The sequence below is a fragment of the Columba livia genome, chromosome W (genome assembly GCF_036013475.1).
Source record: "Columba livia isolate bColLiv1 breed racing homer chromosome W, bColLiv1.pat.W.v2, whole genome shotgun sequence".
NCBI classification, from domain to species: Eukaryota; Metazoa; Chordata; class Aves; order Columbiformes; family Columbidae; genus Columba; species Columba livia.
Genome location: NC_088641.1, coordinates 13,818,137 through 13,830,278, shown reverse-complemented (window position 1 = coordinate 13,830,278; position 12,142 = coordinate 13,818,137). Strand labels below are relative to the sequence as shown.

Genomic DNA, 12,142 nt, shown 5'->3' with positions numbered 1-12,142 from the left:
CTGCCAGGGACGCTGTTGGCTCACATTCAACTTGCCCTCAACCAGAACCCCCAGATCCCTCTCCACGGAGCTGCTTTCCAGCATCTCGTCCCCAGTCTGTATGTACAGCCAGGGCTGCTGTGTCCCAGGTGCAAAATCCGGCACTTGCCCTTGTTGAACTTCATGCGGTTGGTGATTGCCCAGTTCTCCAGTTTGTCCAGATCCCTCCGCAGGGCCTCTCTGCCCTCCAGAGTGTCAACAGCTGCCCCCAATTTTGCGTCATCAACAAACTTGCTAATCAGTCCCTCAAGTCCTGTGTCCAAGTCATTTCTGAAGACACTGAAGAGTGCTGGCCCTAAGATGGATCCCCATGCAACCCGCTAGTGACTGGTCGCCAGCCCGACTTTACCCCATTTGCTAGAACCCTTTGAGCCCGGCCCATCAGCCAACTGCTCACCCACTGCACTGTGTGTTTACCCAGCTGTGTGCTGGACATCTTGTCCAGGAGGATACTGTGAGAGACAGTATCAAAGGCTTTACTGAAATCCAAAAAGATCGTGTTGACAGGCTTCCCTTGGTCGACTAGGTGGGTAACCTTGTCGTAGAACAGAATTAAGTTGGTCAGGCAAGACTTTCCCCTCATGAACCCGTGCTGGCTGGGACCAATGACTGTGTTGTTGTTCAGATGTTTTTCAGTAACTCCCAGAACAATCTTCTCCATGATTTTGCCCAGAACAGAAGTGAGGCTGACAGTTTTGCATCATCTCTGAACCTGCTGAGGGTGTACTCCTTCCCACTGTACAGGTTTGCTGGCAACTTGGTGCCAAAAATATATTTTGGGGTACCCATATAAGATTTTCCCCTCTGTAATCAAGGAAGAGGGAGGAATAAGGAAAATTTCATCATTTCAATATTCAAAGTGAAGTTTGGTAATTCACCTTTAATGACATCAAATAATTAAGTGCTCACGTGTTGGTATGAAGAACTTATGTGTGTTAAGGGAATTCACAGCATTGGGGTATTATTCTCTTCATTGCTCATCACCTCTAGGTTTGCATAAATTCTATTTTTTAATTTAGTGAGTAAAATAACATTCAAATTTTACTTCAGCACATTAATTCAAAACAAATAAATGTATCAGCTAAACACTGAAAAACACTTCTACTGCTCAACTGCTGCTAACAGTGTGAGGTATAGTGTGTTCTGGAAATAAGAGGCCCTCACAGACTTACATCAACCCCTGAGGAATTTTTCTCCTTGTTGTGAAATACAGTTTAAGCATTATGCTTTGCCTCAGTCAAATTCCATATTATTGACATTCATACTTGGAAAAGAAAAAAGAAAGAACTTATTTCAGAGGGGAAAGTATTATACCAGCATACATGGCTCAACTTTAAAACACTAAGTCCTTTTTAATTAAAATACTGAAGAAAGTGCTTCTTCATAATCTGAAGTCACATCACTACATTTTGCTCATGAGAATAAAATTTACAGTCATGAGTTGCACATAAAGGATTTATTTTAAATGTTTTAAGGATAGAATTACATCATAATTATAAAAATTACTTACAGAATTAAGTAACAGATTTAAAGTGTTCATACTTCTAAATGCAGAGAAATAAAATAAAAATAATGAAACTGAGCTCTAAAGATGAAGTCATTACCTAATTTTAAAATGTGAACACGAAGACCTTTCAGCTATACACATACCAAGAACCATCCAAATTGCACTAATGATGTAAAATACAAAAAGTACAGCATTTTGAAGGAACCAGAAACTGCTTTTACCATAATTCTTTTTCCCTGAAGCAACTGTAATCTATTCTATCTGAAGATAAAACCTCAATTTTTAAATAATTAATTTAAAGAAGGCTTATACCTATTGCAATAAATAGGATTTTCCCCAAAGTATTTCAGTCTTTATGTAGTCCAACTTAGTTTAGGGTTTGGCATTCAAAAGAAAAAAATGTAGTGTTTTACTTATCGATTTTGATTTTATTTATTCTTGAACAGAATACGTGGTCCCTTCAAATGCTGTATGACATATACAACTGGAAAATTACCTTCTGTTGGCACTATGTTTGCCTCACCAGTGCATTTAATCCTACTAACAACCATTCAAACAGCACAATAAGCAAATTCACAAAAAATGAACACAAAATAAAACCAGAACAAAACCCAAACCTAAACATTATAACATGCAACTTTCATTTGTTACACTGAACATTCTAACCTTCTAAGCATGCAAAAAAGAATGATCTGCATTTAAGGGTTTTTTTCTTTTTAAAAATTTTACATGGCAGCCTGACATCATGCACACACACAATATACAACAATACTACATCAGGTAAATTAGAGAGGGCAATAACTTTTATACAAAGAACCATGGCTTGCGCCATCACAAGACCCATGATAAATTTGGAATCTAATGTTGAACCCCTAGAACAAGGGACCAACATGTAGTTACTAGGGTAATGCAAGCACTGCATGCAGATCTGAAACATGAGCCTAAAAGAAAGCCCAAAGCAGATGGCAGGGAGTAGAATTAGTCTCAAAAAGGTGGTTTAAGCTATTAAAAATGAACAACCACAAAACAAAAACCACCTCCCCCAAACCTTAAGAAAAAAGATGAAAAGAAAAAACCCATGCAACAAACAACGGGGACATCTAAAAACAACCATAAAATTTGACAGTATATAGATTATATTCTAATTAGCAAAATACGTGGTGTATTAGAGTGGCTTGCATAAAACCCACAAATACAAGCCTAATGCTAAAAATGCTCCAGTAGACCTAATCCTCAAACATTTCAAAACAAACCTTGTATTCCTTAGATGTAAAGCCCAAAGTTCACTATACTAAGTTATGAATGTATTTTTTGTGTAATCAATACACTCATTCTCATGCCACAAATATCAACTTGGGCTCATGGAGCCAGGCTCAGCTTTGAGATTTACATGCAGGACTCTTAAGAGTCAACAGAAAGCACATAACAGATCTGCAGGATGAAAGCACTGTGTTGCAAATCTGCTCACTTTGTTCAAAACAAAATTTACTCACTCAGGTACTTAGTGCTTAAAGACTGGATTGAGAAGCTGTGAACTGAAAGACTGCCTTTGGTTGCCCATGATGAAATACAGGTCATAATACAATATAGTAGCAAGGGACAAAGAATTAAGATACCATATTTATATAGTATTACCATTTAACAGCATAATGAGGCACAAGCCTTAAAGCTAAAATATGAAGTCAGGCCAAAAAATGGACAGAAAGGAACTTAAACCACTGAGTCTTTGATATCAAGAATACCCACAATAGAGGTCAGATTCCTGATCTCTGATTAACAGTACTTCTCCTGCATCCTTCCACTAACAGCATAAGGTTCGATATCTATGTATTCCTTCTTTCCATCAATAGTGTTGACTGTATTCACATTCTTCACATACTGCATTTCTGTGAAAAAGTGCTTTGAAGCTTGTAAAGCATGACAATTTTGTTGCTGTGCTGATCCTTGTTACAATTCTGATGCTTTTAAAAGTTGCTACACTTAAAAACCAGCAAATACCCTAACCTTGATTTACAACTATCTTGTTGCAAGATTAAACCTGTGAAAGGATTCTGCTGTTGTGGGCTGCTATTTACATCCAGAATCTAATGCAGATGACTGAACCACTGAGACTAGCTCCCATTAGATAGTACATCACTGGCATGCAGAACTCTAGTGTTCATAGAATCAAATTCATGTTAACAGCATACCTCAAAGCAAGTACACCACAAAAGGCAACAACAGGTTTAAACTGTAGATTTGTCTGGACACTCCTCATGTGGAAAAGCCAGAAAAAGAATATCTTGAGAAGATGCCTTCTTGAACCAAAATGGTTAAAAACAATAGCAAAACCCCAAACAAAACAAAGCAAAGCAATACAGCAGACTGAGCAGAAGGCAACAAGTGCTTCTCCTCTAAAGAAGGTCTTCAGTGTAAAAGGACCCCCTACCCCCATAAGATTGTATTTACCGTGTAAAAGATTAACTACTATTAGGTTTCTAAGTCCACACACAAATGTCCAGGTTGCTAGGTTCTGATATTAAATGAGAGACTATCGATTGCCAATGCATAGTCTAAAGTCTTCTTAAGTAGTATATATAGTGTTAAACTTGTGGCACCAAGCACTTGGGTTCTGCTAAGAAATGTGTATAGTAAAACAGAGTACAACATTTAGGATTAAAGGCAGCTTTGTTGTGTGTATTTTACTGGTTCCTACAACTTGTAAACACAGACCCTTAACCTGCATTTTCTAATTAACTGATTATACAGATTAAATATATTTTTGTAGTTTAAAGCCTTTTCATTTAAATGTGTGTAAGTCAAACACTTGATATCCTACTGCCCTGTGACTAGTAAAAATGCACAAATATTTCCATGTACTGCAAGTCTAATTTGAAATAAAGTGTAGAAACACAGTAGATTGGCATTACTTGGGTTAGGCACTCCTCACTGCTGCACAAAATATTTAAATCTTTCTGAAGAGTCACCTCTGTCCCAACCCAGAAAACAAGGACTGCCAGTAGCCAAGAAATTAAATTTAATGTTACAAAAGAAGGCAAATCAAAAATAGCAAACTACACTTGCATGTGGCAGTTAAACAGGTGAGTGCAAGGTTAAAGAAAAAGTTTAAATCTATGAAAAAATCTGGATTACAATGCTAGATTGATTTCACAGCTTGAATTTGCAGCTGTTCTTTGCTTTAAACTTCCTCCCACCCAAATATATTGACCTCCTTCAAGAAAAGGAGTTCTCTTACACAAAATGTATCATGTTCAAATAAATTTGTATTATTCAGAACAAAACAGTTTTGTTGGCAGAGATTGTGGGTTCGCGGGGACATTTAAGCTTTCATTTAACTGAAAAACAGTCAAGTCTTTGTGTCTACAAATTTTACATTTAATAGTTCCACAAATGTGGCAGAAGTTCATGATGCTGTCTAGGATGTCTTCACCAAATCATAGACATAAATATGGAAATCATCATCAAACTTGATGAAATAGACAGATGGTTTGGCTTCAACTTGGTGAATGACCATGCCAGTCCGTTTTGAGCCATCTTCTTTGGCATATTCCACTTGTTTGCCTACCAGGCTGTCCACAACTTCACCTGGTTCCCGTTCTGCAGGAGGTGAATCATCTGTAATATGAAAATACAGTGTACTTTGGTAGACATTCATGGATTTTTTTCCAACATACAAAACTGTGGAGCCCTCTTTAAAAGTTAAGGAACAATCACAAGTTTAAAATGCAGAGCATGTCTAAAAAAAGTTGTTCAGACTATTGCCATGCTTCTAGAAAGTAGTCACTGTCTTCAGTTCTATGAAGTAAAAAATAGCACTTCAATTGGTTAGAAAAGTAAATCTTTTGACATGAAGGTTTGAAGGTTTACACACCAATTACAGAACATGTTTGTAGGATAATTGAATTTAAGTACCCAGGAGAACAAGGTACTGAGTCTCTTTAACAGAAAGGCAGCTATGCTAGAACTCCCTCTTCCCACATGCTTTATCCAAAATGTCAAAGCATACATGCCATTGCAACAGAAACACATTTCCAAGCTAAGTGTAACCTCCAAAACCAATAATGTTAAAAAGGGCTTTTGATTTCACACTGGAATGGATACTGTTGAGAAGTCTAACAATATTATTTGCTTTTCTAGTAAAATCTACCCAGAAGTATCCTTAAGGACACAATTCACATAAAAGATACAGATTCCGGGACAGTAGTTCATAATTCAGAGTGTCTTAGAAACAAAGGTAAGTAGTAGATAGCCTCAGGAAAAAGTACATTAAAAACTTAATTCTTAAATATGGAAAGCATAAGCCTTTTAGCTTATTTTTCTAAGATGGAAGAAAGCAAAGCAGAATTTAAAAAGGAATTGCAAGGCATTTGGAGGTGCCAACTCTGAAAGTGCATGCTTTATTTGTTTCTTTAGAAATAGAGAGGTCACTTTTTCCATTAACATTTGTGGCTCATTTTCTTCAAGCCACAGATATATGTTGCTTTTTGTTAGACTGTAAAAAATCTAAAACCACAGGATTAGTACAGAGGTTATGCAAACAAGTGCCACTTGTTTACTCAGTCATCAGACTATCAGTGCTAGATCTGAAGGGAGACAGTCTCAGAAACTCAATGAATGACTTTTAAATAATATTTATGCAGTGCATTGCATAGCCAAACACTAGTTATCTAATTAATAATTTAAAGCCAGAATTGCCTCTCTGTCAGAGAAGTACTTTTGAGATGCAGGAGAATACAATATTCTTGACAAACTTTTTCCTTCTTTTTTTTTTTTTGTACTAGCTATCCAAATCTCTTGGACAATACTGATTCTCTGAAAATCCTTCTGTATTTATAGGAAAAAACCCCAATAACTTTCACTTCAAAAAGGCAGAAAAAATATCCCTCCTATCCTACTGATTTTTTCCCTATTTATGTGTTTAAACATGTGAGAGAAAATGAGTTTTCAAAAGATTAGTGCTTCTTTCCTCCAAGAAACTATTCAAAAGCTTTCCAAACTGAAGATGCCTACTCAAACTAAATTAATCTGACTATTTTAGTTAGCCCCAAAACATTATTCTTAAAAGAACTACTTCAGGAATACAACTCCTTGAGATGGCTCTTGATTTGTGACACTTCTATAACAAAAAAAAACAATAGAAGTCTTCTAATTTGTCAGTTTCTGTTAAAAAAAAAAATCTAAGTGTAATCACTTCCACAGTAGTATTTATATCTTTATCAAAATTAGGAATTATTACAGAAAAGGATTTTCCAGTATTTATTGCATATTTCACCACTGATTCAAGTAAAATATTTCAGAAGTTGTTTAATACAGATGTATTTTCTGTTGTACTGTACTTTGTTATTTTTGATACTTACTAAGATCCTTGTTTGTCAACTGTTTTCCATACATAAACCATAAGTCAAACAATAATACAAAGAGAGATGCTGCTTTCCAGAAGAAAAAAGTAACTGGCCTACTTACTGGAATCAGGCATAATGCGAAGGTCACCTTCTTTATAGTCATCTAAGAGTTGGTACATGTACAAGACAGGATCTTTCTCATAGGTAATATAAAACCATGTGTTCATAATAGGAGCACGAGCCAAGACCATCCCCCTCCATTCATCTTTTGAGCCATCCTCTGTCTCAAACATATGTTCCACAGCTTTGCCAATCATTGTGTCTGCCAGGTGGGCATCACTAATTCGAGATGAAGCTGAAATGGCAGCAGTTCATAAGTATGTCCATTCAAAAGTACAGAAATAAGCCTTTGTAAAAAATAATCTTTATCCAGATTCATGTATAAATTTCTTTCAAAGTTAGCCAATTCACATACAAAACAATCTCTGTTCCAGAGAGCTGAAGACTAAAGAACTGCAGAACTTGAAGAATTATTTTAACACCTTAACACTCTTATCGACATTTTCCACCATTGTACACCCCCCCCCCAATTAATCAAACTATCATAAAAATCACACAGCAGCTGTATTAAGTTATTAATGAAGGTATTCAGTTTGTTTCCACTTAACCCCATTCTAGCAATTGCTTTTTGCAGTCAGGAAAACCAAGAACTTATTCCATTCTGAAACAAGTAATTACTACGGTAAACTCTGAACTTTACAGTTTGTAAAAACCTTCAATTTAACAATTCAGTGCTAATTATGAAAACCAATAAAGCCTTGTTACTAGTCAAGTTATTTCACTTAGAAAATGCTTTTTTGCCCTTTGTTTGTAATAATACCTAGGGAAAGCACATTAAAAAACAAACAAACAAACAAAAACAAACAAAACCAAAACAAAAAAAAAAACAAAAAACAAACAAACAAAAAACAAAACAAAACAAAACAAAACAAAACAAAACCAAAAAAACAACCAAACACATAATTACCACCAAACATGCACAAGGACAACATAGCCAGGACATTTCTCAGCTGGCTCAGAATTTAAATTTTAATAGAAATATCAATGTTACATGTACATAAGCTTGTTAGGAATAAGACTCTAAACAAGAAAAGATACAGAATTTACCATTTAAAGACAAAAGACAGCACTACACTCTCTGGTATCATCCAATCTTTGTGAGATCAAGAAAAAATAAATAGCATTTAGATTTTCTGCCATGTGATGAAAAATAATGTAATAAAATTTAAATGTTCTGACAACATATGTGCATATAGGAAAAAAACTTCTTACCAACTCTGTCTGGAAGGACTTCAAGTGCTGAAACTCTTTCGTCTTTGTGCAGTTCTAGTCCATACACACAATCAAATCCATCATACTTTATAAGATAGAGAGAGGGATTTACAGGAACTTGATCAAGAACTGTGCCCTTCCATTGTGTTACAGGTCCACTCCCTTCTTTCCAGCCATGCTGTATTCTGCAGCCTACAATGTTTCTTCGAGGCTGAGAAATAGGTTTGCTTGGTCCAACATTGTTTCTATGCTTTCTGTACACAGATACAAACATAACATTAAACCAGTACATACTCAAAATTCTACTCCAGAGTTGTATGCTTTAAGAATGCAATATATTATATTACTAAAAATACATTAAATCATAAGATGTATAGCTTAGTGCACCTTATTCAAATTAGGGTATAAAGCATATTACATTGTACTGGAAAAAGAAAAAAAACACACACTGAAATGTAGTGGGATGCTTTCAACATTTTGTATAAGGTTGCTTTCATAATAGTAGTTCCTAAAACCAGTTTGCTTAAGCCAAAATAACTATTTTAGCCATTATACACTGAACATCAATATTAATACTTGTTAAAACCCTAAGTTGGGTCTCAAAGAGCAATGTTGCCTAACAGCATTATACTTTTGCTACTTTGTTGCTCTCTGCAGAACAGTAAACATAATTCCCTTACCCCAGGAGGAAGTCAGTGGAAACATTAGTGGTAGCTGACTAAAATTCTTCAAAGCATTTGTTTTCCCTAACCTGTGTTGTCACCTGAAGGAAATTTCTCTTCCCTCTGCACTTATAGGTATCTTTGACTTCAAAATGTTTTTAAAGACACATAGTAGCGACAATATTCTTCTAACATTCCTTTTTAGCACAATAGAAGAAAAAATATATGCAAAGGTCACAACAGTAGAAGAGATACTCTTTAAAGCAGATAATAAATTAAATATACTTTTTACCCTTCCTCAGTTTTTAATCTAACTTGCATGGAAAGATTCCTTCTGGTGAATATCAGTTGCGCTGATAAACAGTCATGTAAGCTATTTGACAGTTTCAACCCACTACAACAGTTACACAAGTTTTGTTCTACTCAGTTGAAAAAAGAAACTGACAGTTGGGAATACAGGTGAAGAAACATATGAACATTATGACAGTACATACATAGGTGATAAACATATATTACCTTTATTTTAGTATGTTACAATATGCACATTCATTCCTAAAAATGATATTTAGAGGGTTGCTTGATTAAAACTCTCATGAATGTTAGCTAATTGCAAAGTAAATTTCTGGATTAGTTACCAGTTAGAGTACATTTCATTTAAATGGCAATAAAATATACATATAAGTAGCATGCTTAAAGTAACATCTAAAAAAAAAAGAAAAATCAGTTGCAGAAAACATTATCTATCCTTAGATTAATGACAGTGATGAAAAAAAAGTCTCCAGGAACAATGAAAGCTCACAGAGCAGCCCATGTATGACAGATCCAAAAGACACAAATAGCAATTGTATCACTTAAGTCTCATAATTACTCTTGAAGAATAATAAAAACAATATATAAAATTAATAATGCTGAAGATGTAATCATAACTCTATTAAAAACAAGATGTACAATTCCTTCAACTTGTCCCACCTCCAGAATTTCACAGTATCACAGTATGTTTGGGATTGGAAGGGCCCTGGAAAGCTCATCCAGTGCAATCCCCCCATGGAGCAGGAACACCCAGATGAGGTTACACAGGAAGGTGTCCAGGCGGGTTGGAATGTCTGCAGAGAAGGAGACTCCACAACCTCCCTGGGCAGCCTGGGCCAGGCTCTGGCACCCTCACCCCCAACAAGTTGCTTCTCATCTTCCAGCGGAACCTCCTGTGTTGCAGTTTGCACCCATTGCCCCTTGTCCTGTCCCTGGTTGTCACTGAGAAGAGCCTGGCTCCATCCTCCTGACACTCCCCCTTTCCATATTGATCCCCAGGAATGAGTCACCCCTCAGTCTCCTCTTGTCCAGCTCCAGAGCCCCAGCTCCCTCAGCCTTTCCTCACACGGGAGATGCTCCACTCCCTTCAGCATCTTGGTGGCTGCGCTGGACTCTCTCCAGCAGTTCCCTGTCCTGCTGGAACTGAGGGGCCACAACTGGACACAATATTCCAGGTGTGGTCTCCCCAGGGCAGAGCAGAGGGGCAGGAGAACCTCTCTGACCTACTGACCACCCCCTTCTAACCCACCCCAGGTACCATTGGCTTCCTGGCCACAAGGGCCCAGTGCTGGCTCATGGTCACCCTGCTGTCCCCAGGACCCCCAGGTCCCTTTCCCTACACTGCTCTCTAATATGTAATTTCCCAACCTATACTGGAACCTGGGGTTGTTCCTGCCCAGATGCAGGATTCTACACTTGCCCTTGTTAAATTTCATCAGGTTAATCCCCACCCAGCTCTCCAGCCTGTCCAGATCCCGCTGGATGGCAGCACAGCTTCCAGTGTCACCACTCCTCCCAGCTTGGTGTCATCAGCAAACTTGCTGATAGTGCACTCAATTCCTTCGTCCAAATCGTTAATGAATATATTGAATTATATTGGCCCCAGTACTGACCCCTGAGGCACTCCACTAGATACTGGCCTCCAACTAGACTCCGCACCATTGACTACCACTCTCTGGCTTCTCTCCTTAAGCCAGTTTGCAACACACCTCACTAGTCTATTGTCTAGACCACACCTCCTCAACTTAGCTGTGAGGATGCTGTGGGAGACTGTGTCAAAGACTTTACTGAAGTCAAGGTATAGACCACATCCACCGCTCTGCCATCGTCCATCCACCTTGTTACATTCTCATAAAAGGCTATGAGGTTGGTCAAGCATGACTCACCCTTGGTAAAGCCATGCTGACTGCCCCTAATAACCCTCTTATCCTTGATATGCCTTGAGATGGCACCAAGGACAAGCCGTTCCATTACTTTCCCAGGGACAGAGGTGAGGCTGACCAGTCTATAATTACCCGGGATTTTCATTCTCCATGAAAATCTTAGCAGAGTTCCACAGTATCTTTTATCAAATTCACCTTTTGTGATGATTTAACCTTTTCAAGGAGGTCAGTCTGCATTCATAATCTGTGTTGTCAAAGTTAGGAGTATTCTAGAAATGCTAACCTCTTCCATTTAAGAGGCACTCCCTTGCAAAGTTGGTTCTAATTTTCCACAGAAACTTGAACATATATTCAAATACTAGCTCTTACTCAAGCCATTTTTTTTCATTATAATAGTCTCAGTAATATTTTATTATCAAGAAATGAGAGATTTGGTTCCTGGTCACAATGAAAATGAGTTTGTTTTGCATGCAATTAATTTATTTAGTTTTAATAAATCTTAATTCAGGTTTAAGGCATCCTCAGAATAAAACCAACTGCTACTGAAGCTCAAAACTTAAAGATGAAAAAGGTAAAATACTACTGTTCATGTTTAACCACAGTCAATTTTATGTTCTGCCTATAAAACATAATCACAACATTTAAATTTGTACAATTAAGCAAAAAGCTTCAGTTGTTTAAAAAATATGAAAAAACCCTATATAATTAAGCTCAAACTGGTAACTGCCTTTTAAAACACCTTGGAGAGAGTAAAAAGCATTGTAAATGCAGTTACAAATCAAGCAGCAGCTAGGTATACTTGCAGTTCAAGTTTTTCTTTGTCTAAAGGCTGTACTATTGGACAGCCACTTATTCTAATTTGTAGTGGTTAATACAGCAAGAAATATGATTTTCCAACAAGAAATTGCCAAATAAAAACTATTTTTGTTTGCATCTGAACATATAATACAAAAGAAAACATAGGTTTCTAACTGACTACAAATGACAGAATCGTAGAAAGATCAGCCTTTAAAGATCATCTACTTCCAATCCTACCGTGGGCAGGGACATCTTTAATTAGATCAGGTT

General features: G+C 37.0%; 1 protein-coding gene across 6 annotated transcripts in view; it reads right to left on the bottom strand.

The window, feature by feature from the left end:
* Nucleotides 1-1,476: 1,476 nt before the first annotated feature.
* LOC135577131 (spindlin-Z-like) overlaps nucleotides 1,477-12,142 on the bottom strand; it is a 97,599-nt gene continuing 86,933 nt past the window's right edge. For all 6 annotated transcript variants that reach the window (XM_065044883.1, XM_065044888.1, XM_065044884.1 and 3 more), the window contains 3 exons: nucleotides 8,221-8,474; nucleotides 7,010-7,243; nucleotides 1,477-5,161 (listed from right to left, as the gene is read on the bottom strand). In XM_065044883.1, coding sequence (XP_064900955.1) covers nucleotides 4,962-5,161; nucleotides 7,010-7,243; nucleotides 8,221-8,474 — 688 coding nt within the window. In that variant the 3' untranslated portion in view covers nucleotides 1,477-4,961. The remainder of the gene's footprint in view (nucleotides 5,162-7,009; nucleotides 7,244-8,220; nucleotides 8,475-12,142) is intronic.